The sequence below is a fragment of the Dermochelys coriacea genome, chromosome 2 (assembly GCF_009764565.3).
Source record: "Dermochelys coriacea isolate rDerCor1 chromosome 2, rDerCor1.pri.v4, whole genome shotgun sequence".
In the NCBI taxonomy this organism is placed as follows: Eukaryota; Metazoa; Chordata; order Testudines; family Dermochelyidae; genus Dermochelys; species Dermochelys coriacea.
The window spans coordinates 25,008,339-25,035,002 of NC_050069.1; the positions used below are offsets into that span (position 1 = coordinate 25,008,339).

The following is a 26,664-nucleotide window of genomic DNA, read 5'->3' on the forward strand; positions in this document are numbered from 1 at the left end:
CACAGGCTGTTCCCTCCAGACCCTGCTGCCGACCCAGGGGAGGCCTTGGGCCAGGAGGAACCTGACCTGGAGGAAGCACTGAGGCGACCAGGACTGCCAGCCGCTGAGTACCCGGAGGGGCCAGGCTGTAGCCCGGGCCAGCGTGAGCCCGACACAGAGGGGGAGCTGGAGCTGCCAGCAGCTGAATACCCGGACGAGCTGGAGGGACCGGAGAGGCCCGCTTGAGAGACCGGGTAGGAAGTAGCCCAGGGGCAGAACTGCACCGTGTGGTGGGCTTATTTGGACAGCGGGGCGCGGGAGGCTCTCCGCTGACCCAGCAGTGGGCCCCTCTCCTCCCGCCACTGTCAGGGCCCTGGGCTGGAATGCAGTGGAGTTGGATGGGCCTGCGTTCCCCTACCCCGGCCAACTATCCCGACTTGGATAGCAGACTCCCGAATGCTGCAGACCCGCGCCGGCGCTCCCCTGCCTGAGGGGCGCGCTGCGGACTCTGGCCGGCGCACCTTCTCCGCTAAGTCCCCAGGGCCCAAAAGGTGCGACTAAGGCCTGCCAGTGGGACAGCAGCTCTCCATCGCCCCTTAGAGGCTCAGTGGACCGATTGAAACCTGTCACTCCCAGCCTTTGGAAGCTATGCCCTGAGCAGGGAGCCATTGTCTGCTGGTCACCTGTTATATGGGGACAAGATCAAAGGCCCAAGCTATGTAAAGGAAAAGACTATTAATTTCATTGAGTGACCCCTAGTTCTTGTGTTACACGAAGGACTAAATAACACTTCCATTTTCACTTTCTCCACACCATTCATGATTTTATAGACCTCATTCAGATCCCCCACCCCTTCGTCATCCCTTTTCTAAACTGAACAGTCCCAGTCTTTTTAATCTCTCCTCATATGGAAGCTGTTCCATACCCCTAATCATTTTCGTTGCCATCTTTGCACCTTTTCCAATTCTAATATATCTTTTTTGTGAGCGGGAGAGCAGAACTACATGCAGTATTCAAGGTGTGAGCATATCATGCATTTATATAGTGGCATTATAATATTTTCTGTCTTATCATCTATCGCTTTCCTAATGATTCCTAACATACTGTTTGCTTTCTTGACTATTGCTGCACATTGAGCAGAATTTTTCAGAGAACAATCCATGATGACTCCAAGATCTTTCCTGAATGATAACAGCTAATTTAGACCCCACCATTCTGTATGTATAATTGGGAATCTTTTTTTCAATGTGAATTACTTTGCACTTGTCAGCATCGAATTTCATCTGCAATCTTGTCATTCAGTCGCCCAGTTTAGTGAGATCCCTTTGCAGCTCTTCACAGTCAGCAGTGGACTTAACTATCTTGAGTAATTTTGTATAGTCTGTAAATTTTGCTACCCTACTGTTCATCACTTTTTCTAGTTCATTTATGAATATATTGAACAACACAGGTCCCAGTACAGATCCATTGTGAAAATTGACCGTTTATTCCTACTCTTTGTTTCCTGTCTTTTAACCATTTACTGATCTATGAGAGAACCTTCCCTCTTATCCCATGATTGCTTACTTTACTTAAGAGCCTTTGGAAAGGGATGTTGTGAAAAGTTTTCTGAAAGTCCCAGTACACTATATCAGCTGAATCACCCTTTTCCATACTTGACCACACTGTCAGAGTTCTAATAGATCAGTGAAGCACAATTGCCATTTACAAAAGCTGTGGTGACTCTTCCCCCTCATATTGAGTTCTTCTATGTATCTAATAACCCTCAGTGTGGGTCATCACTTGTCTGTAGCTTTAAGGGAAAGAATTAAAGCTCACTGGACAGCTTCTGAAGACCATCTCAGTTTCTAGATGCTTTCAAAGTTAGTCCAGAGTCAAGAGGGGCTATCAAACAAAGAACAAATTCCTCATCTTACATCAGAATCTTGCCAAAAAAAAAGAAGAAGTGTATAATTTATATATTAAAAATTTACACTTTTTTAATGTGTATTGTGACGGGGCAAGGCCAGATGGCTATGGAAGAGTAGTCTTATTGGGATCCGGGAAGTGGGCGGGCGAAGCCCGTCAACCGCTAAAGGATCCCCCCCAGCCTAAAAGGGGGAACCACAGGACCTAGATACCCAAAAAATTCCAGGGGACAACTAATAAAATAACAGGGACAGGAGTGCCGTCAAAGGGTCAAACGAAGGGAACCGGACAGGGACACCGAGCAGAGAACCCCTGACAGCGCCCACTGCTCCTCAAAGGCGTCAAGAGAGTCAGAGGACGCCGCCCAGAGGAACTCTGCCCGGATACGTGAACGGACCGAGGATCGGAAATAGGCCCCACAGTCACAGGAGACTCCATCGGCCAACCTCCTCACTCTGGTTTTGTAGATGGCCATTTTAGCTAGGGCCAGGAGGAGGCTGACCAGGAGATCCCGTGACTTTGTGGGGCCACGGATAGGGAGTGCATAAATGAAAAGGTGAGGGGAGAAGTGCAACCAAAAACGTAATAAAATATTGGTGAGGAGCCGAAATAGGGGCTGCAGCCTGGCACGCTCCAGGTATACATGGGCCAGGATATCCCTCACGCCGCAAAAGGGGCAGGAGTCTGGGATTGAAGTGAACCGCGCCAAGTACACGCCCATGCTCACGGCTCCGTGAATGAGCCGCCAACTGACATCCCCGGCGGGCCTTGGGACTAAGGTGGAATATAGGTTGGCCCACCGGGGCTCCTCACCCTCCAAAGGTGGCAGGAGGTCCCGCCGTTTTGTATCGGGGCAGGACACGAGGGTGCGGGCATGAAGGGTGTGGAGCACGAGCGTATAGAGATGTTTTCTTGGCGCGGTTTCGAAGCAGACCGGTTGCATCTCGTGCAGCCGGCTTCTAGTGAAGGGGTCGGTTGGGTCCACGGGGCAGGGGTCAAATTAAAAGGTTGAGTGGGCCTGGGGTAACGGGTGGGCGGGGCGTGCCCTCGTGCAGGACCCGGTTGAGATGAACCCGAGCAGCGGGTGGCAAAGCGGCCTTCAGCTCCTGAAGAATGCGCCGGGGAGTACAAGGTCTGGAAAGCCCCATGCGCTGAGCGAGCATCAGGGGATCCAGCCAGTCTCCCCGGTCATAGTCCAGGAGGTCTCCGACTCTTGTGACCTCTGCCAGGATCAACCTCTGGCGCACCGAGCGGGACTCCGCCACCTGCAAACGGAGCTGGGGGTTGTGTAGCAGAGGCTCCACGAGGAGATCTGCCCCTGCGGTGGCCGACACGGACCTGGTCGTTGTAAAGAGTTTCCAGGTCCGGAGGAGGTCCTGGTAGAAGAACGGCAGCCCAGAAAGGTCTCGCGGAAGACTTCTCGGATGGAGATAAAGGAGCTGCCGGTCGTATCGGAGCTCGCGGAAGCGGCGCAGGAAGGCGTGCGCCAGTATGCTCCACGCCAGTCTACCTGCACCATAAAGAAGCCTCTGCAGGGTCTGGAGGCGGAAGACATGGACCTGAGTGAGCAGACATTTTAGGTCCTCCAGAGGTAGATGAAGAACCCCTGCAGGGACCCAGTGCAGTCCTGACCAAAAGAACTCCAGAATCAATGTCCGGAAGTTGGCCAGGAAACCCAGGGCTGGTACCAGGGTGTTGAGCCGGTACCAGAGCATGGACAGGACTAGTTGATTAAGCACTAGCGCTCTCCCTCAAAGGGAGAGGCTCTGGAGTAGTCCTGTCCATTTCCGGAGCCGCTCTATCACCCCGCCCTCTAAATTCTGCCAGTTCTCCAGCGGAGAGGGATGCATGGCAGAAAGGTAAACTCCCAGATAGAGCAGTGGACCCGTGCTCCACCGGATGGCCTGAAGCGCGGGTGGGAGGGAGCTCGCCTGCCGCCAGTCCCCTAACACCAAGCCAGAGCTCTTGACCCAGCTGACAGGCGCAGAGGAGGCTGCCGAATAGATGGCCTGGCAAGCCTCCACCTGCGCCAAGTCGCTCGGGTCCTGGACCACGAGGAGCACGTCATCAGCGTACGCTGACAGGACCAGCCGCAGCTCTGGCTCCCGCAGCACCAACCCTGTCAACCTCCTTCGGAGGAGACAGAGGAAGGGCTCGATTGCCAGAGCATACAGCTGGCCTGAGAGGGGGCACCCCTGCCGTACTCCTCGCCCGAAGCTGACCACTTCGGTCAGGGTCCAGTTGAGCCTGACCGAACACTCTGCGGAGGCGTACAACGCCCGGAGAAAAACTCACAAACATGGGACCGAAGCCAAACGCTTGCAAAGTGCTCAGGAGATACCCGTGATCCACACTGTTGAACGCCTTCTCCTGATCTAAGGACAGGAGGATGAACGACAGACCATCCCTACACCCAAGTTCCAATAGGTCCCGGACCAGATATAGGTTGTCGAAGATGCTGCGGCCCGGGACGGTGTAGGTCTGGTCTGGGTGGACCATGTCTGCCAGCACGGACCCTAGCTGCAGCGAGATGGCTTTTGCCACAATTTTGTAGTCCGTGCTGAGGAGCGAGACAGGACGCCAATTTCGTAAATCGCGGAGGTCCCCCTTCTTCGGCAATAAGGCCAGCACGGCTCGCCTGCACGAAAGAAGGAGGACCCCGCTCTGCAAAGACTCGGCCCAGACGGTGACTAGGTCTGGGCCCAGGACGTCCCAGAACACGCAGTAGAACTCCACGGTCAGCCCATCCATGCCCGGAGATTTATTGGTGGGCATGCGATGGAGGGCTTCTCAGAACTCGGCCAGAGCGAGAGGCAGCTCTTGCCGGTCTCGGTCGCTCACGCTGACCATCGGGAGCTCGTCCCAGAGCACTCTGCAAGCGTTAGGATCGGTTGGATCCGGGGAGAAAAGGCTTGCGTAGAAGGCTCTCGCCCTCCCGCACATCTCCACCGGATCCATGAGGGAGGTGCCATCTTCTGCCAGTAGGCAGAGGACATGTTTTTTAGCCCCCCTCTTTTTCTCCAGGGCGTAGAAGAAGAGGGAGCCACGATCCATCGCCCGAAGGAGACGGATGCGGAATCGAACAAAGGCACCCCGGGCCCAATGGTCCTCGAGGGTCCAGAGCTCCTCCCGCTTCTCCCGGCATGCTCCGCAGAAGGGTGGATCCTCGAGGCTGGCGGCCAGACGCCTCTCCAGCTCTAAGACCTCCCGTGCCAACTGCTCAATCGCCGCATCCCTCTGTCGGCTAGCACCCCGGGTGTAGTCACGGCAGAAGAGCTGGGCGCGCACCTTCCCTAGGTCCCATCACCGTCGCGCCGAGGAAAAGGCACGCCGATGCCCTCGCCAGGCCAGCCAGAACTCCCAGAAGGATGCCATGAAGCCCGCATCCTCCAGCAAGCTGTTAAAATGCCAATAGGCCGGCCCCAGCCTCTCTGCGCAGAGGGAGGCTGTCACGGTGGCTATATGATGGTCAGAAAATGGGGATTTCCGGCCGGATGCTGGAGGAGTGGGCTCATGAAAGATGAAAGCGTGATAAATAAATGCGGTCCAACCGGGAGTGGCGCAACCGATGGGCCTCCACCTGGACAAAGGTGAACGTGGAAGTGTCATCCGGGTGGTGGTCGCGCCAGACGTCCACCAGGGAGTGGTGTTCAACTATCTCCTGGAAGACGGCGACGGCGGCAGCGGCTGGGCTCTGCTCAGTCCCGCTCCTCGAGGGTGATGTTAAAGTCCCCTCCCAGGACCAGGCACTCCTGAGGATCCAAGGTGCCGAGGAAGGCGGACGCCTGCTGATAGAATTGCAGCCGCTCCGGGCTCACTGCTGGGGCATAGATGTTGACGAGGTTGACTACAAGCCCCTACATGCGGACCCGGAGGTGCAGCAGGCGGCCTGGCACAGCCTTGGCGACCCCCAGCACCTCGGGCCATAGGTCGGGGAAGAACAGGGTCACCACTCCAGCCATATGAACTGTGAGGTGGCTAAAGTAGACCCTGTCCCCCCAATCCAGCCGCCAGCTGTCTTCGGCGGTCGGATCCGTATGGGTCTCCTGCAGGAAAATCACAGAGTACCTCCCCTCCCGAAGGAAGGAGAACACCTGGGACCTGCGGAGACTCATCCTACAGCCGCGGGTGTTCAATGTTGCGATGGTAAAGGGTGCCATTAAGAGGGCTGGGGGGGATCCTCGCCGGCAGGGACACTCGCGGCTCCCGGTGGGCCGCGCAGCAGTCCGTGACCCACCCCGTAGGTGAGTAAGAAGTCACGGAAGAGGCGGACCCGCTGGTAGGTTGCGGCGCCCTGCCTCCCGGTCCTTTTACCCTCCCCCATGAGGGCCCTTGCGGCCCGGAGGATTTGATTAAAGTCCCCCCATCGCTGGAGGGCAAGCTGTACTTTGTTGCGGGAGCCACGGACGTCTTCTAGAAACTCCCGCAACTCCTCTCGCAGCGCATGGGGGGCTGGGGTTACGGTCTGGTTACTCCCCGATGGGGCCCTTGGTACAGCCCCGTGGCCCACAGAGACGGGCAGACAGGGTGCGGACCCCCGAAGGGGCTCCTGATGGGTTGACCTGAATGCTGGGGCGATAGGGGGCGGCGGCGGAAGTATAGCAGCCCCTGGTGGGTCGGGACGGGTAAACACAAAGGCCGCTCCCTGGGAGTCATCTGTTGGAAAGGGGAAGGAGACAGTCCCAGGGGCAGCAATAACATCTCGGGAGGTGGACAGGATAAGGGCAGGGGCAGGGGCAGAGGTGAGAGTCTGGGTGGGGAGAGGGCTCTCAGTGATGCCGGGTGCAAGCTCTCTGGTGGATTTGGCAGCCACGGCATCAGGAGGTGGACTCTCTTCTGTAGGTCCCTCTCCCGGGAAGGAGGTCGAATGCTCCTCATCAGCGAGGGGTGCCCCTGGTGGCTCAGGTTCCAGTCGCGTGGCACTGGCCGTCGCCTCAACAGGCTCGGCGGCTCTCAGCGGGGTGCCCTCTGCAGCCGGGTTGATGGAGGAGTCCAGGGGCTCCTCGGAGGTGGGAGCAGAAGCAACAGTTAGGGGGAGGGAACATGGGGAAAGGGGGGCTGGAGTGAAGTCGCCCAGATCGAGGCCCGCTGGCATAGGATCGTCCTCCCCCGGGTGACTGGGGTCAGACCCAGGGCCTCGATTTCCTCATATATAGACGAGAAATTGTTTTCCGCTACCCCGGGATTCTCCCCGCCGGCACCTGACGCGACGATTGCTTCGGGGCACACTGGGGTTTCAGATGGTGCCTCGGGGGTCTTGGAGGGGAGGGACTCCCGTGGAGGGGAGATACTGCCTTCCAGTGCTGCCACGTCTTCCCCAGCCGGCTCTGGTGGATGGAACACACCCGTGGGTAGAGCGGAAGGCTCGGCAACAGTGCCCCCCTTCCTGGTCTTCCGGGGGGCCTCCGCATCAGATGAAAGCAGCAGAGCTCGAGCCTTCCGCTTGCCCTGCTTCCCCTGGACTAGGGCCCAGCCCTCCATGGCATCATCCAGGGGCTGGCTAGCAGGGGTTGTGTCAGGGAGCAGAGGCGATGGCTCAGGGACTCGAGGGGGTAATGATGGGGCAGCACAAGGGAGGGAAGATTCCCCTTGGGGCGGGCCCTCTCCCATGCCCGGCGGTGTCCCTGCCACACCCTCCTCCACAGGCCCCGCCAGATTGCAAGCAGCGGGGGCGGGGCTCTCCCGCTCGTCTGGGCATAGTTGGGGAGGTGCCCCTTGGGCCCGAGCGGGAGCAATGGCGGAATGGGAAGAAGGAGGGGCGGTTTCGGGCGCCGGGCAGCCAGGGGCGCCGGCGATGACAGGGCCGGTGCCCTGCTGGGGCTCGGGGGTCCCGGATGCCCCTCCTTGCCGGGCCAAGGGGCAGTCCCTCCGGACGTGCCCCATCACCCAGCAGAGGTAGCACCGGGCCTCCCCTGTGGAATAGCGCACCCGGTAATGGGCCCCCTGGTAGGGGACTAGGAAGGACCCCTCCAGCGCCTCTCCGTCACATGCCGCCGGCGGCAGTTGAAGCTGCACTTGCCGGCGGAACGAGAGGACGTGACTGAGTGCAGGGTCTTTGCAGCCCAACGGGAGAAGGCTGATGACAGAGATGGGCTTCCCCAAGGTAGAAAAGGCGGGTAACAGGGCGGCATTGGGGAGAAAGGGAAGGACGGAGGTCAGGACCAGGCGGACGCCCAGGTCCTCTAGCAGCTCTAAGGGGACAAAGACGCCCCCTACCGCCAGGCCCTTCTCCACCGCCTCCTGGGCGGCAGCCTCCGATGTTAAGAAGAAGACGACCTTGCCATACATTTTGGAGGCCGCCACAATGGCCGTGGGCCCCACCACCCTCGCCAACGCCCGCACATAGGTCTCCACGTGGGGCGAGGCGGGCACCAGGAGGCAACGGACGCCGTGCTTCCTGGTCATGGTGGGAAAGGGGCCCCGGCTGCTATAGATGGTAGTGGAGGCGGTGGGCAAGAGAGATGACGTAGCGGCAGGCAGGGGAGCTGCCGCCACGTGGATGTACGTCCTGGGGGCCGGGGGAGGGACGCCCGCAGAGCTGGTGGAGGGAACAGCGGGGAGGGACACCCCAGCCGGCGGTGGGGGCGGGGCATTAGGGGCAGCCCCTGCCATGGAGGGCCTGGTCTTTTTAGCAGGGTCTTTCCCTTTCTTCTTCCCCTGGCCCTTCCCGCCAGCTGGGGGGACTCCCCCCGAATCTGAGGGGGTGAGAGACGTGGCAGCAGTGGAGGTCACCCCGGTGCCCGTCGCTGCTGGTGCCCCAGCGGGGGCGATGGCAGATGGTTCGGCAGCGGAGGTAGAAGCTTGGGGGCGTGATGGAGGGGTAGGCGGGGGAGGGGGAGCTTGGGCTGCTGGAGGGGTCCCACCCGTCTCATCCCCCGCCCTCACGAGCAAGGAGGGAATGGGGGACACCAGAAGGAGGAGGGGAGAGGGGAAGCAGGTCGACCACTCCTCCCCGCTAGGCTGCAGGCAGGGGAAGAGGGCGCCAAAAGGGGTGGGCTGGACAGGGGGCAATCAGGGGTTAGAGGTCAGTCACCGACACAAGGTGGAATTCCGGCTCCTCTTGGTGCACTAGGGAAGGGGGGGATACAACAACATTTGGGGTGCAGTGAAGAGGGTTGCAACTAAAATGGGGAATTGCACAAGCGCATGGGAGGGGGCATGGGCACACGCAGCGAGGGGCTAAGCGGTCTGGAGATAGAACAGGGAAACCAAGGGGCTAGGTTCAGAGGCTGGGGCGGGGCAAACAAACAAAGGCTGCAGAAGGAAATGGGCAGGGCAGGCAAACAAACTGAAGCTAGTAAGGGGGGCTGGGGGAAAAGAGGGGGCAAAGCTACAAGTGGCAAATGGGGCAGGTAGTAAAGGGCAAAGCTGGGTGTAGGCAGTCCAGGGGGGGCACATGTGCCCACGTGCACTTGCACAAGTCTTCTTTTAAGCTGGCTGCTGCTTCTGGCCCAAAGGGTGGAAATAGGTAGGGCATGGCAAGCCAAGCAAGCAGCTGAGTCCAGAGGCAGGAGCTGAGGCAGATGGTATACAGCCGGTGGGGGTGGTGGAGGGGGCAGCGGTGGTGGTAGCGGTGGTGGGGGTTGGGGGGACACACACAGATGGATCGGGGGCGGCTCCATGCCACACCCCGTGTCCCTGGCAACACAGTCAAGACTCCCACCACAAGAGCACAGTTTGAAAATTACTCAGTCTGAGGGCCCCCTCCACGGTGGTCTGCAAAGTCTCTAGGTGCTCCCCCACTGGTAGATGGTCCTCTTCTCCTCCTCCTCAGGCTTCAGCAGCTCCAGCCAGCAGACTCCACAGCAGCAGCAGCTCCAGGAACTCCAGGTGGTGGTCCAGGCTGGCAGAAAGGACCCCTCGCAGGTGGTGGTGGTTTCCACAACAGCAGTGGCTGGGGTCCCTCACTCCTCCTCTCTGGAGAGTGGGCTAGCAGCCCCCTCCCCCCCGGGGCTGCAGTTGGAGCAATAGTAGCACCCAAGAGTGGGGGGGTCCAGCAGCCAGGTAGCAGAGAACGGGGCGGGGGGGGGATGTCTTGCCCAGCCAGGGGAGCAGCTGGAGCAGCAGGGAGAGCTTAGGGCCCAGCAGCAGCAGGACTAGCAGCTTCCCACGTCCCTCCAAGCTAGAAAGTTATGGAAGAGCAGTGGGAAGGAAGAGAGATTCACTCCAGGCTAAACAAATATCCCTGGTACCAGGTTAAGTGAAATGGCAGCTGCTCCAGGTTAATTAAGACACCTGGGGCCAATTAAGAACTTTCCAGAAGGCAGGAAGAAGGCTAGGTTGATTGGGACACCTGAAGCCAATCGGGGCTGGCTGAAACTAGTTAAAAGCCTCCCAGTTAGTCAGGTGGGGGTGCATGTCAGGAGCTGTGGGAAGAAGTTGCGTTGTTGGAGAGGCAGAGTAGTACACACCATATCAGGTACAGGGAAGGAAACCCTGAGCTAAGGGTGAAGTGGAGCTTGAGGAAGTGAGGGCTGCTGTGGGGGAAGCAGCCCAGGGAATTGTACATGTCATGTTTCTAAAAGGTCAGCTACCATAGCTGATACAATTAGGGTCCCTGGGCTGGAGCCTGGAGTAGAGGGTAGGCCCGGTCTCTCCCCCCGACCTTTGCCCCGATTAATCACTGAGACTGGGAGACAACAGAGACTGTGCAAGGAAGGATAACTTTTCCTCATCTCCCTCGCTCGCTTATGATGAAAATGGCTCAGTAGACTGTGACCTTTGTCTCTAAAGAAAGAAGGGTTACGTGGAAGGTTACAGTGAGCCTCTGAGGCTAGCGAAATCCGCCAGGAAACGCGGGACCCACAGAGGAAAGGAGAGAGCTTTGTCACAACTGGTGTCAGGAGTGGGATTTCGTTCACAGCATGGCGGAAGAAAGAGGTTTAAAACAAAAAAATACACTGGGGGTTTGGATTTTTTTTTTTTGTTTTGGTTTTTGTTTGTTTGCTTTGTACCACAATGGAGGAGATGGTAAGAGCTCTGGTACAAACCATGGCAGCCCAGCAGGAGGCCACCCAGGTTCAGGCAATGGCATAACAGGAGTCTATGCGGCTACAACAGGAAACCAATCAATTATTGATGAGCCAGGTGACCCAAGATCATGCTCTCTTGAGAGAGGTGGTGGACCAGCTGAAGATCCTCACCACCCAGGCCCAGGGGTCCGACGGGACGCAAACCCTGAGGGCCACTGGTTGTCTGCCAAAGATGACGTCAAGAGATGACGTAGAGGCATAGCTCCTCTCATTCGAAAGGACTGCTCAGCGTGAGGCGTGGTCCCAGGAGCAGTGGGCTAGCATCCTTGCCCCTTTTTTGTGTGGAGAGGCCCAGAAGGCCTACTTTGACTTGCCTGCCACAGATGCCACTGACTATACCCGTCTGAAGGCAGAGATCCTAGCACGAGCAGAGGTAATGGCAGCGGTAAGGGCCCAGAGGTTCCATGATTGGAAATACCAGGAGAACAAACCCCTGAGGTCCCAGCTATTAGACCTCATACACCTCACACAGAAGGGGTTACAGCCCAAGGTGTGCAGGCCGGAGAAGATTTTGGAAACCCTGATCATAGACCATTACATGCGGGGATTGTCGCCAGATCTCCGCAAATGGGTAGGCCAGAACGATCCGTCCACATACGACGAGATGATCACACTGGTAGAAAGACAGATGACAGCCAAGGGACTGACCCAACTACCCAAGGAAGGCCCCTTTCAAAGCAAGCACCTGACCCCAACCCTGGAAGGTTGGGCAGCCAAACCCCTGAGGAGTCCTAGGTGGAAGAAGGGGGGGGGGGCTGAAAACCAGTGGGGATCCGAGAAGGAAGGGATTGGCCTGAGTGTGGGGAGCCGCAGTACTAAACCCCCTAACTCTCGGGATAGGGGAGTGATTAAAAGCAATTATAGATGTTATGCATGTGGGGAGTGGGGACACAGCAGCACAGTGTCCCAGCACCGAGGAGCCTATCCAATGTAATTTGGGGGATTGGGAGGTCCCATGCTCCCTTATCTACCTTGCGGGGGTGGCATTAGCCCCACATAATTACAGCAGGCCAGTGAGGATAAATGGAGCAGAGACTACAGTGCTTGTGGACTCTGGGAGTGCTATCACCCTCATATCGGGTAAGCTGGTAAAAAATTGTCAGCTGCTACAAGCCAAACGCATAGTAGTGATGTGCGTGCATGGGGCCATGAGCCATTACCCCACCATCCCAGTGGAGATAGAGGTTCAGGGAAACCCCATTGAGGTGACCGTGGGTGTAGTTCATAAACTCCCATATTCTGTAGTCATTGGGAGGGACTATCTAGGGTTTGATAATTTACTCCCCCTGGAGAGGCTGGAGGGAGGTGGGGACCCTGAGGACAGCGACTTGTCACCGGGGGAATGTCAACCTCCAATGTTCACTGAGATTTCTCAGGATCTTTTCTCAGCCCCCTGAAAGACCCAGAAGACAAAAAAGGAGAGGAAGGCCGCGAAGGCCTTGGGAACCCGGATCCTGACCCAGGGCCAGAAGACCTCCCTGGTAGGCAGATGGACACGAGCAGCCAACAGAGAAACTTCCACCACAGAAGGTGAGCCAGAAGCTGCCCCCAGCCATGAAAGCGGCGAGCCGTTGGAAGAAGCAGAAGCTGGCTCCTGGGAGCTTGGGCAGGTTAGTCCCGGGAGAGAGACTTTTGGGCAGGACCAGGCGGAGGACCCCAGATATAACGCCAGGAAAGAGGTGGGCGAGATTGATGGGATACTAGTGGATGGGAAGGTCCGGGGTTCCGGACCTTACTTCATAGTGAAGAAAGATCTCCTGTACCGCGTGGTGCAAATGCAGGAGCAAGAGATACAACAAGTTCTGGTGACAAGAAAACATCAAAAAGCTGTATTGAGTCTCGCCCACAGTCACCTGTTTGGAGGACACCTAGGGGTAGAGAAAACCCAGGCATGGATTCTGCGGAGGTTCTTCTGGCCAGGAGTACATGAAGATGTCTGGCAATACTGCACCTCTTGTCCGGAGTGTCAGTTACATAGCCCTCGCCCGCACTTGCAGGCTCCTTTGGTACCTCTTCCGATAATAGAGGTTCCTTTTGAACGGATAGCCTTGGATCTGGTAGGGCCCCTAGAGAAGACAGCTCGGGGCCACCAACATGTGCTTGTTGTACTGGACTATGCAACACAGCTTCCAAGACAATAGCTAAGGAGCTAGTACAGATCTTTGACCGGGTTGGGCTACCTAAGGAGATACTGACTGATCAAGGGACACCTTTCATGTCCAAGTTGATGAAAGATCTCTGTTCATTGCTCCATGTACGAGCCCTATGGACCTCTGTATACCACCCACAAACAGATGGCCTTGCGGAAAGGTTCAATAGGACCCTCAAGGCCATGATCAGGAAAGTGGTGAGCCGGGATGGCGCCACCCTCGGGGCATATTGGATATAGCCAGAGAAGCCTGGGAAGAAGAGCCAAATCCTGGAAGGAACATAGTTGAGCATGTACTGCAGATGAGAGATCGGATAGCCCGAGTTACGCCCATTGTACGGGAACAATTGGAGAGAGCACAGGAGACCCAACGAACCCATTATAACCACCAAGCGAAGCTTCAACGGTTCCAACCAGGGGATTGGGTGATGGTACTGGTGCCCACAGCAGAAAGTAAACTGTTGGCCCAGTGGCAGGGACCCTATGAAATAATCAAAGCAGTGGGAGAAGTGAACCATAAGGTACGGCAGCCAGGCCGCCAGAAATCGGAGCAAATTTACCACATCAATCTTCTAAAACCTTGGCACGAACGAGAGGCATGCTTAGTCATGCAGGAGACCCTTCCCCAGGAGGATAACTTACACGAGCAAGTGAGGATATCATCCGACTTGACGCTGATCCAAAAGATCGAGGCAGCCAACATGATTAATCACAACAGAGATGTGTTCTCTACAAAACCAGGGCGGACGACTGAGACCTATCACCATATCTGCACGATCCCCAGGGAATTGTACATGTCGTGTTTCTAAAAGGTCAGCTACCATAGCTGATACTATTAGGGTTCCTGGGCTGGAGCCCAGAGTAGAGGGTGAGCCCGGGCTCCCCTCCCCACCTTTGCCCCTGATTAATCACTGAGACAGCGAGACAACAGAGACTGTACAAGGAAGGATAACTTCTCACCTCCCTCGCTGGCTTATGATGAAAATGGCTCAGACTGTGACCCTTGTCTCTAGAGAAAGAAGGGTTACGTGGAGGGTCACAGTGAGCCTCTGAGGCTAGCGAAATCCGCCAGGAAACGCGGGACCCACGGAGGCAAGGACAGAGTTTTGTCACAGTACACACACACACACACACACACACACACACACACACACACACACACGAAACAAAACAAGAAAAAGTTCTCTGCAGTAGTTAAAATTAACCACAAAGATAGCAGATCTTGCTTAATGAATTTTCAGGGAGGGCTGGATCTGCGGACTGTCCATCCAAAAAAGGGAAAATTTTCAGATAAGCAGCCACAAGTCTCCCTGTCTCTCTCAAGACGAGATCCACAGATCCTCAGGGCGGGATTTTCTCAGCAATGACAAAATGTATAGGGAGGCAACAAAATACCATCACTGAGAAAAAGGATTCCCATACTCCAAGGAATCACTATAGCATGCAGTACCCAATTGCCAAAGGCTAAACTGGCTGAAGACCAAGTATCTATCTTGTAAAACTTTGTAAATGTATGCAGGGATAGCCAACAGATTTCCTCATAAATGGCCTGCCCCTTCTCAGATTGTGATGCCACCCACACTGTTCGTACTGTGAGAGTTCTCTTGTACTCACTGGAGGATTGCATCTTTTTTGCTCTATATTCCTCAGCAATGCACCACTGTGTCCACCATGAGACTGATGATGTGTAGGTCTTAGCAGCTCTTTTCCTTGGATGAAACAAGATCAGCAAACCTGTTTTTCTTAAGCTCTCAACTCTCTTCAGATAAATCTTTAAGGCTCACCTTACATCCAACAAATGCAATACTTTCGCCTTTGGGCAAGGAAGAGGTAGACAAAAAGGAAGATAATCTCTTGTGCTCGACGAACAATCACATTCACTTGTGGAATAAAGTTTTCCAAAACTACTTTATCACTGTGGAAGATGCAGCAGAATGCATCACTTGAAAAAGCTCCCAACTCGGACACCTTTGTTGCTGAGGTGATAGTGACCCAAAAGGTTGTTTTGATAGATACCGTGAAACCAATTTCATAGGTTCAAAAAACACCTATGGTAAGGCATTGAGCACAATTTTCAAATCCCAACTCAGAGCTGTACGCACCTTAGAGGATGCAATAGCTGAACTGCTCTAATTAAGTGACAAAATGTCTGTATGATAGGAATGGAAGACTTTCGGGATACACTCAAAATTGCTGACAGTGCAAAAACGTGCACTTCAAGATATTAGCCTGCAACCTGAGATCAGAACCATCTTGTAAAAATTCCACAACGTAAGACACTTTGGCTACATGATGCTGAATGTCTCACTCTGCACCAAGCTTTGAACTTAGACCAAATCCTTGGCAACACAATTCAGACAAGACAGAAAAGTAACCCTTTTGTTTCAAAAATTTATATTCAAATGCCAGACTGCTAGATGTAATTTGCTTGGATCTTCATGAAGAACTGGTCCCTGGGATAACAAACCTGGCCCCAGATTCAGGAAAAATGGTGGCTACACTGACATGTTCATCAGGCTGGAAAACAAAGGCCGCCTGGGCCAATAGGGAGCCACTAAGATCACTTCTGCTTTCTCCTTCCTGATTTTCTGTATTGCTGTGGTGATGATGGGCACTGGGGGGAAAAGTATAAAGTAATCCCTTTTAGCATTTGAGCAGTCGGGTGTGTATGCTTAGGGCTTCCGGCTTTCTCCTCCTTGAAAAGTACTGGAGAGCTTTTTAGTTTGCCTTGGATACAAAAAAATCCAGAATCAGAATTTGGAAAATGTCAGTAATCAATCAGAAGGCTTCACTGTGAAGACTCCATTCTTCCTGACTGATTTTCCTTCCATTCAACCAATCGTCTTTGTATTGCTAGTGCCCTTGATACGCAAGACCCTGATAATAGAGGAGCGTCCGCTCACTGTATAAGATAATGCTGCTTCCTTCTGTAGATCCCTTCATCTCAAACCCCCTGATGGTTTACAAATGCCACCACTGATTTATTGTCCATCATTATAAGGTTATGATCTTTCAGCAATGCGGGCCCAGCTGTTGAAGAGCATGCTTTATTGCCCTCAATACTCTAAATGTTATGCTTTTTCTTTTGCTGCAAGAAACATCATGTCCATTGAGTCATGACTTCTTGAAGAATGCTCCCAATCCTTCCAAATTCATGTCTGTTGTTATGACATCTCTCTTTCTGCCACATCAATCCCTACCTGCAACCTCTCCACACTCATCCACCAATTCATGCATTTCAAGCGACGGAATGTTCACATTCCAGGATGGGGAGGAGGATCAGAAAATGGCAGGGAAGGGGCAGCAGGAAGCTCTGGGAAATCCTCATGTGCATTCTTGCCCAAGGCATTATTCCTATGTAGGACACAATCATCCCTAAAACACTCAAAGTGCTTACGGATATCCTCAAGAGCAGTCACGGATCTGATCATCAGACCTCTCCTCATTGCAGTCAGGGACTGTTTCTAGTGTTGGAATTGGCATTGTGAGAATCTCTTCACTTTCTGGATTTAGACTTGTTCCATCTGCTTTTGCTGTAGCCAAAAAAGGATACTTAGGCCTGTAAGGCAGCCAGTTATTCCTTTTCCCAGATTTGGAATTAGAAATGTTCTGTAAGGACTGTTTTGCTTTATCTGAGGACTGCACCCCCACTTGATCAAATGGCTCCCCAGATAACTGACCTGAAATATTTAGAAGCCACTAACATGATTTGGCCTGTCATTGGATCCCTTAGTCAGCCAAGCAATGCTATATAATTGCCAGATGGCACAGCCTTTTTCCTCAAAGGGATTCCTTAATGAACCAAGCCATGCTACAGAAAAGCCACATGACATAGACATGTTGTCTCACTGGATCCTAAGGTGAACAAGCAGATTTCCTTAAGGGCTGACTCACACCTGTTAAAGCAGGCAGAATAAATTAGTCAGAGAAATAAGTGGTTGGCCAAGTGGCCCCTTCACACCTGTATTTCTGCATGACTGGGCTGCTCTCCTTCTCAACAAGTTGTATGAGGCATGATCAATTGCACTGATCTGGGTTCCATTTTGCCTGGCAGGCATGGCATGGCCAACTGCAGCATAAGTAGGGTCGGGTTAGCCCAGACATTTTTGCGCCCTTTTCAACTTCATAGGCAATCAGAGGAAGAGAAGTGTTCCATCACAGAAGCCTCCCCAAACATGTTACACTGGAAGCTGCTGTAGCTAGCAACCTTGGATCAGAAGGGATTTTCTGCTATAGAGCTTCCCCAAGACTAAACAACAGTACAGTAGTGCTTAGAATCCTTTTTGGTTATTCTGTTTTATTTTCTTGCTGCTCTAAGCCGGTCGTCTGGGAAAGTCATCCTGCAGCCAACAGAGGGGATGTGGGGATTGGGAACCTGAGTCAGATAAGGGGTCTTGCAAACTTCTCTACTAACAGGCATCTTTTTAATCCTGCCCTTTTGAGAGTAGGCAGAATATCTGTCAGGGAACTGGTAGCTGCTGCCTGAGGCTCACAAGATGGTGGCCTCTGATGGGAAGATGCAACAAATTAAGGAGCTCCTTAGCCCAAGAGGGGATGTCTTCCTTAGGGGCAGATTCACTTTTTCTCCCTTTGGGCTAAGAGATCGAGATCTGGCTGCTCTGATTATGGTTTCCCCAAGCCAGGCTGCTGTCCTTTGATGCAACCACCTCCGGTGGTCCTATGGCTCTTTTCATTGTCCTCTATCCTTCAATGCAGCTGTGGCCAGGCTGCTGGTGGAGAACTCCTACAGAGCAGGCTCTTAGATCAGAGAAGGGAATCAAAGCGAACCCCTCCTCGTCCCAACCGATGAGAAGGATGGAGTGCACAAAGCACAAACCTCTGCTTTTACATGCTCTGGAAGGAGTATGGAGCAGGAGAAACACTGCCTTAGTCCACTCTTCTTTGGGCCCTTCTCCGCCATTCTCCTAGCCTATTATCTGAGCACAGGGGGCGGGAAGGGGGGAGGTTGCTGTCATAACTCAAGAGGGGAGACAAAGTGCCTCTTCAAGCCCCCCCTGCCTTTTTTTGGGGTATCCAATATGTCCAAATTAGACCAAATGCTATCCAAATGACTTAACAAAAGTTCTCTCTCACACATTAGATGCTGAATTTTACCGCTCTGCCAGTAGCTACAGGAGGCAAAATAAAACTGATGGGATCTTCCAAAAGTGGGGGCTACTCCCTCATCAGCCCTCCAATCAGATTGATTCTGCCCCCTATATACAGGCAGATGACAACTCACAGTGAGGATCTGTGGAACTATCTCAGGGAGAATTAATGTTTGCAATGCACTTGAAATAAGTGAAGTGCCATTTAAATCGATCTTGCAAAATTCTACTTGCCCATTCTTTTGGGGAAAGTAATTTGTTTGGAGTCAATATGTTTTTCTTTACCATCAATCTTTATTGTACAGAGTGGACACGTAGATTTTTGTACTCGAGCTGCTATATTCTTATAACAATTCTGCAGTGATAATGATGCAAGCGCTGAGTATCAGTATCCTTTTGTGAGCTGAATTGTGTTTAAAAGGGAGTGGGGGTGGGAACACAGAGTAACTCAATTTAATGTATAACACCACGTTCCATGGAGAAAACAGGTTTAATTATCAAGCTCCAATATTGATCTGATCTCTCCATTCATTGTCTCAGTCACTTTTGACTTGATTTTTACCAAACACTGTGGTTTCCAATCACCACTTTGGCTCTTCTTCACCAATACCCAGTTGCCTCCCAACCTTGTCGTCATTTGTTCTGCATCAAATTTGATGATCCTCTCATACAAGACCTTTATAATCTTGCCCCCACTGATATCTTTGCTCTCGTGTGCCCCCTTCATCTGCCTTCTGCCCCATCACTGTCCATGAGGCAGCTGGCTCCAGTGATCAGGGGCTGCTTAGGACTCAGGAGATTTGGTTTCTAATCCTGACTCTGCCACTGGCCTGCTGTGTGACCATAGGCAGGTCACTTCACCTCTCTGTGCCTTTGCTTCCCCATCTGTAAACTGGGCAGGATTTTTCCCTTTTCCTTTGTAAAGTGCTTTGGAGTCTATGCAAGAAGAGTGCTATATATGAGCTAAGTATTATCTTGTATGGCTCCCATCATTATAGTCCTCACAAGTTTTTCACCTTGCTTCCCTCTTTCTCGCCTCCACCCACACTATCATGCTGCCCCCTACAAATGGTACAGTCTCCCTGTTCCTATCCACCAAGTGCTCTCTGTCAGATGCTAGAAAACGTGTGGCTCTGACCCATCTGCAAGGGATAAGATTTAAAACCTCTCATACTTTCAACTGCAATGGAAAAGCTACTTAGGTTAATTATTGGTGTTTATTTGGGACAGCTCTGACATAGTCAAAGCCTACTCTCCATATCACCAACAATGTAAATGATCACTTACACAACTGTGAGCAGGAGATTCTGAGGGCCAAATTCATTCCCAGCAATGGAGTCATCAGTTGTGCCTGCTTACATCAGCTCTGAATTTGGCCCTGCGGTTTTGTGCATTCTAAGAGCTTACCTCTTTTGAATTTGTAATGGCTGCAGATCCCCAATAGGTAACCCCTCTGGAGTGAAATATTTCAGTAGCTCTTTAGCATCCAGCAATGTCAGAGATTCCCTCTGACCATCTTTATGGCCCAGTAATTGCTCAGAGGAATGCACCAACATAGAAACTCTGGAGAAAAACAAACAAACAATAAAGTAAATCTGTCCTGCCAAGAGTCGCTGTTAGTTTGGAGCAATTAAAAATGATTTATCTCCAGTGTAACACTACTGGAATTAGCATTTCAAAATATTTATTGAAAACCTCATAATAAAATGGTTTCATGCCAAGGCTCTACCAGTCTTCCCAATATAAATTATTATCAAGATTTTACAGTTTAGCTGAGAAATTTAACACTGGGATGGAAAGCAGACATTCAGATTCTCAAGCCTGTGAGCAAATTTTATATATTTGAAGATTAATTTAATTCTCATGAAAAGAGAGTTTTATAGCCTAGTTAAAGGTAAGAACTAAAAGGAAAGTATTGTAAAACCTTCCCCTCATAATTCTTTCAATGCACCAAATTCAAGGATAGCAAACTGTCTCCTCTTCTAATACTGAGAACCTTTACCATACTACTTTACGAAGAGTAAAACTCACCAATGGGGAATAGGATAAAATAAATTTATTTCATCTAGGACTTGTGCGACATTCACTGAATCTAAGAGATGGAAAGGTCCTTGAGATAATCTTATCTGTTTTGAGAAGCAAGGACAGCGTTTCGAAAAAGGCACAAGAAAGCACAGATCTAAGCTGAGACTGCAAGTGAGACATTCCTCCCAACACTCTGATGTAGGCCAGGCCACCCTGGGACTTTGTAAATTGAAAGAAAAAAAGCAACCCATGATAATTCATTTGGAAAATTGATTGTATGCTTATCCAGTAAAATGTTAAAGATCCACAATAGAACAAAGACCTAGAAAAAGCAATTGGGAGTTAGGGTGAAATGAAACAAAATTATAAGAATAAGTTAAATACCTAATTACCATGAGGCCATAAAAGACCCAAAGGAGCAGTATTTGAACCCAAGTCTAAATAATGAACGTTTTTCAAACCTCTGTTAATTCTCTTATGCTTTTAAAATGTTATGAGCCTGGCTTTAAATGAAGCAACACAAAAAGATTAATGGTGCATCTATATTGGGACATAGTGGCAAAAACTGCTCCACTGTGTTTACATTATAGCTTGTGCCACTGGGTGTGCAAATTTGACCCCGTTATGCACCAGTTCTTAGTGTGGATATGGCTTTTATCTTTTACTCACCCAGTGGTGCCTAGTGGAACTTCACAAACTTAGAACTGTTATGTAGCCTTTTGATAGAGCACAACACTCACTCATAAATACTGAAACACCTCTGCAATACCTTTTCAAAATGGCAGTGGATCAGGGATCCAGTTTCAACCTTACATAAATTTCCCTTCTCTCCTCAGTTCTGCAGGATCCTTAAACATATTTTATGAGATTTACAAAACCTCTGTCAGCATTCACAGATCTTGTAGAATGATCTTTAATGTAATCTGTTTAAAAAATACACAGTATTTACCATTACCTCATTTTTTGTTTAATTTTTTCAAAATTTTCCAAGTTCTGAAGAACATTTCTTTCTGGCCACTCCAAAGGATTGGGCCCTATTAATTCAGATTCTGAGAGAAAAAAAAACAAAGTTAAATTAACACAAAAGCTATTACTGTCAGCTGACACTTAATAAATGGGATGCCATTTATCTTCAATCAAAAGAGCCAGGTTTATTAGTACTAACAGGAGGATACTCAAACTGTGGCTCTAGAGCCTCTTGGCAAGTCTTTAAAGCACCAAGAGAGACTATCATGGAATATATGGCTCTATCTGAACATCCATGTGATCCGCTTTGTGGAGAGAAATACAGAGCCATTCATAGTAGCACACTCCACATTGCCAGGCACATCTAGGGCAGCATGAAGAGTACTGAGGAAAGGTACCAGTCATGAAGATTCTTCCCAGTGGTCAAGAGAGAAGAAAGAGAGAGCACACAGTAATAAATTGAGTCCTGAAATAATCCTGGTGCAACATCCTGAGCAATTCTGCAATACACATTGAGTTGTAACGAGGAAAGGTTATGGTGCAGACATGGTAACACGGTGTTCGGATATCACATGGCAATCACACTGGAGTTATCTGCAACTCCACTGAATTATATAATATTAAAATTAATTTGGAGCAAAGACAGAACAATTTTGTAATGTCTACAAAGAAGATATTACCTAAATATATGATGCTGGCAACACTACTCGATAAATAATTCAAAAAGGGAACATCTTGTTCAGTTTTATACTGACTAGTAAATCCTGCACATTTGTGTGTAGTGTGTTTAGTGGTTGCTTCTAGAGAAGTCTCCACACATACAAAAAAATTTCACAGTCTCTATCTGCATGTGTTAAAATCATCACTCAAGAAGATGATGTACTATATTCAGCATATACTGCTGTGGGCCTAAATAAACTGCTGTTAGCAAACAATTTTCTGACTGAAGAAATATGTGTTAGGTATGCCACAGGTAAATAGCAGCTGTGAACCTGGAAAGGCTTTTTATTAAAGTTGTGATACGATACGGTAGGTGCTGGGTCTTCCGTAGAATAATCTTGCTATTCTAGTTCTATGCCCACTAATCCCAGATGTATGCACTTATTCTTCCGTGTGAATTAAACAGATGAATTAATGGGGTAAAAATATAAAAAAGGCTACTTGGATAGAATACCACCATAGTTCTTCAATAAAAGTGTGAAAAAAAAAAACGAAGGCGATATTAAAAAAACTGTACTACTTCTCACACATGAACAGTTTTGTAGTGAAGTTGGACAAGAACATCTTAAGAACATGATAAGATGCACATTCATTCAATGAAGAGCTTTCAGTATCATACAGAAATCATAGTATCATTGTCAGCAATACCCAAAAAGATGTAAATGGTCCAGTGGTGAGAACAATTGTTATATGAATGTACAAATGCTCCAATAAATATTATGGATTTCCCACTTTCTTCTCTCTCTGGATTAATTGCATTAACATTCATTTTAATGTAATTGCAATATGTGAATAAAAAGTCTTGTTTGCAGATACTTTTCCAAAAAACAAAAACACAATAAAATAGTGGTGAATTTTCTAATAAAGATGCCTACCACTAGTCATTGTGTAGGGGCTAGTTTTGTTGATTGCTTTGTGCAGAATAGTTTTCGAAAGGCTGGTGTCATACAAGTCTAAAAAACGTTCCCTAGTAAGTGTTAACAGGGTTTTGAGCTCATCAGCAGAAACAGTTGAAGGTTTCTTTCCTGATTCCCGCCTCTCTGCAAAATAATAAGAAAAAGGGAAAAAAAATTACTGTTCAAGCTACTAAGCAATTAGGAAAGATTGGACCCTGATTGGGAGAGAATTTAGTTGACAAGACATGCAATACTGTATACTTTAGCAAAAAGAAAAGGAGTACTTGTGGCACCTTAGAGACTAACAAATTTATTAGAGCATAAGCTTTCGTGAGCTACAGCTCACTTCATCAGATGCTCTAATAAATTTGTTAGTCTCTAAGGTGCCACAAGTACTCCTTTTCTTTTTGCGAATACAGACCAACACGGCTGCTACTCTGAAACCTGTATACTTTAGGGATGTGTTACTAGTTTATTCCATCAGCACATGTGGAACATTGGGAAGGCTGAAGTTCAGAGATCATTTTCACAAGTGCTTTTTATGACGAAAGTTACCTTCAGTCTATTGACATCCTGTTAACTGCAAACCATTTACATTATGATCAGGCTATTAAAACTGCAGTGTCTCCGAGGTATGTTTTCATTTAATTCAATCTGCTCGATCAATGAAACTAGATTAAATATCAAGGGACAAACAAAATGTTCCTTACCCACCCAAAGTTGAGGCACTTAAAGAGAAAAACCTTTCAGTCCGGTTTACAATTATACACCCACTTACAATAAACATGAATCTCTAATAGATGTTCAGCCTCCACCATTAAAAAATAAAAGAGAGAGGGAGAGAGAAAGAAACACTGCTAGAGATTAGCAGAAAGAACTACAAAGTAGCAGAGTACTGAATCACCACAATAGTCTCTTTCTGAAATCATCTTTTCAGCAATAAAACCTGGTTGCTCTCCACAATATATTTACAAAATATAGACTCTAAAACACCAAAATAAAAATCAGCTCTCTTTCATCTCTACGGTTTAAAAAAAACATAGCAACAAGTCATCACAGATGTATTACTAATTGTTTCTTACTGCAAACAGTATTAAATGTTTCTATTCCTTCTTCATAGACTATCTTCCCTGGACTTTATATATTAAACACTGTCACATTAAAAATTCAAAATGAAGATATATTTGTTGAATATCGATTTGAGATCCAGTGGTGATTTAATCCGATATTCTCTCCATTACTTACCAAGACATTCCTTCAAGGCAAATGCTTGGACATAAGCCAGTTTCTTTTCTCTCTGTAGTATCTGCTCTCCATAGAAATGTGGAAGAGAACTGATGAAGTCAGCAGTACAAAAGCCTGTATGGATTATGAGAAAGCCATTCTTAAGTATGTCTCATATGACTTAGGAAATCACCAGCTCATGTTTATTTCTTAAAGGAGCTATCCTTATGTATGACGCAAATACACACGCCTTACTCTACATTTCATATTAAGAAAGCCACAGCTAGAATTTAGTATTTGGCTGAATCCTTTAAAGCAAGGAAATTAAAAGCGAAGGCTGAAAATCCACCCAGAAGTCACCCTATTGTGCATAACTATCAAGAAGGTCTCCACATGCTTGGCAATCTTTTTCCATATTACACGCTGTAATAAATAAGCATGGTTTGGATGAAATATCTGCCTAATCCTACATGTTTTGAATTTCCATGCTGTTATTCATTAAAGTCAGACTTTGAATGTTGGTATGTTATTGCAGTTAATATAATTAACATGCATAGGAGGTAAACAGGCTATTGCATTTAATGTTTGAAAATAACCCATTGTTTCCAATTTCTATAACATATTGGGAAGGACTTTAGGGTTTTCCCCCACCACCTTTTTCATCTGACTAGGATAAACTATTATGATCAGGCAGTCAATTCTATTCCGCTTCAATTTCTTCCAATTACAAGGAAACAGACTTCCTCTATCTGAATGTCATCTAAGTCAGCCTTGCAAAATTGGACTTGTCCATTTGCCTAGGGAAAATAAAAAAATTTCAGACAAGCGAATGAAATAGTTACTTTTGTTGTTTTTTTACCATCACCATCTCAAGGGTAAGCAACTAGAATTTGAGCTGGGCTGATCAATTTTCATGACGATTTTTCAAGTCTGATTTAAGTATTCATTTTAACTGGAGTTGTACAATAAACCACTCTCTTTGCTCCATGTGGCAATGAAGATATCAAACATGATGGGCTGTGCATCTCTCATAGAATATATTTAAATCACATGCATTTTAACTTGAACTTAAAGATTTAGTTTAAAGTTATTAGTTCTTCTGAACTTTTCCATCAATGTTAAATAATTTTTACACGTATATTGCTGAAACAAAAATATGTTATCAAATGTAACTATTCCCCTTAGTTTTTCCCACCTTATTACTGTAAATAAACTGCATATATTGTCAGTCACCTCCACCAACTCCCCAGAAACCCTTGAAAAACAGAGTTTAAGTCTTACTTGACTGTGTTTCTTCTGTGCTTGTCTGTAGCTTTCCATTTATTAAAGCAAGAGTGGCTATGCCATTGATCTGATTGGCTGAATGAATCAAAGTTGCTTTACACCCTCCAAAGCCATTGCTTTGTATCAAGAAATAATACTGGCAAGACTCTCCTTTTAGCTCAATTTCTGGAACTAAGCAAACACCAACAGATAATCATGAACCATTCTGAGAAAAAAAAAAGTCTTTAAAATAAGCATAATATTTTCTAGATTTTAACATGGTGTCACTTGCATAGCCTCTAGCCACCTTGCCAGCTGAGATTGAATCAGATCACATTAGCCAGCAGCATCAAATGTGCTCAGTATTTTGATGGGAGACTTCTAAAATATTCTAAATGCATCAGGTGCAAATACCAAATCCAGATGTGCCACTGATTCTTTCACATTAATTTTCAACCTGTATCCTAATATGATGCCCATGGACAAGAGATAAATATGTGGTATTGACCACTTGCGGTCATTAAAAATCTTAGGCACTTTTTACAATATTAGCAAGGTTAACTCTGGTATCCTTGATAACATCTAATTGGATTATCATATTCTGCCGACTTATCACTTTAATTTCAACAGGATAAGGGTGCGTTTTTTTTTTTTTTTTTTAACTTTCTGTCTTGAACTACTGGATAACATAGTTGTGTGTTATTTAAATGCTGCTGCTGTGTACCCATGTATGAGGCAATGTCTGCATGTAGTTGATAATTAACTTTGTAAAGTACATTTGAGATTTTTGGATGAGAGGTGCTCCATAAAATTTCAGTTATTATTAAATGAGAAGATAAATACCTTAAATCTTACCTTGTTATGAAGCAAAAAAAGTTACAGTTCTATCTTAAAACAGGTGCAAAACTGTACGCTTAGTCTGCTACATTTGTAAAGGTGGTGGTGGATGGAATCTTTGCTAGTGGGAAACCCTTCTTTGAACATTTGGATTGAAACAATCCTAATTTTTTAGAAATGGGTTATGAAAGCATTAGGCACCCTCACTACTCTCTTCCCCCCCCACCCTAAAGTGAGAAAATAGGATTATTCATTAACTATGTACATTTCTGTAAATGCTTTTTATTATGAGGCAGATATTACTCACAAAGCGGGTATTTATCTTAATAGATTAAAAAATTTAAACTCTTTATTAAAAGTATAAGGATAGCAAGAAATGTCTGCTGTGAAGCATATGAAAAATACTCCATTCTATTTCTTAACAAAAGCATGGATCATATGGATTATACTAGAATAAAATCTATCACTGTGAACTTGACAGTAATAACTTCGAAAAAACTTTTTTCAGGTTTTATACAAACTATTAAATTGACAGATGTCTGCTAAGAAGCTCAGAG

At 48.7% G+C, this 26,664-nt stretch overlaps 1 protein-coding gene and 1 long non-coding RNA gene across 4 annotated transcripts in view; one reads left to right on the top strand and one right to left on the bottom strand.

The window, feature by feature from the left end:
* Positions 1 to 26,664, bottom strand: part of LOC119850859 (MDM2 binding protein) — a 73,112-nt gene that overhangs the window by 19,861 nt on the left and 26,587 nt on the right. For 2 of the 3 annotated variants that reach the window (XM_043507396.1, XM_038389585.2), the window contains 5 exons: positions 25,289 to 25,462; positions 24,029 to 24,142; positions 22,763 to 22,927; positions 21,157 to 21,250; positions 19,584 to 19,739 (listed from right to left, as the gene is read on the bottom strand). In XM_043507396.1, the coding sequence (XP_043363331.1) occupies positions 19,584 to 19,739; positions 21,157 to 21,250; positions 22,763 to 22,927; positions 24,029 to 24,142; positions 25,289 to 25,462 (703 nt within the window). The remainder of the gene's footprint in view (positions 1 to 19,583; positions 19,740 to 21,156; positions 21,251 to 22,762; positions 22,928 to 24,028; positions 24,143 to 25,288; positions 25,463 to 26,664) is intronic. The other variant, XM_043507397.1, reaches the window with a different exon arrangement.
* Positions 4 to 5,527, top strand: LOC122458604. The gene is made up of 3 exons (XR_006278670.1): positions 4 to 233; positions 3,765 to 3,774; positions 5,517 to 5,527. It is a non-coding gene; the product is annotated as an uncharacterized LOC122458604 (long non-coding RNA).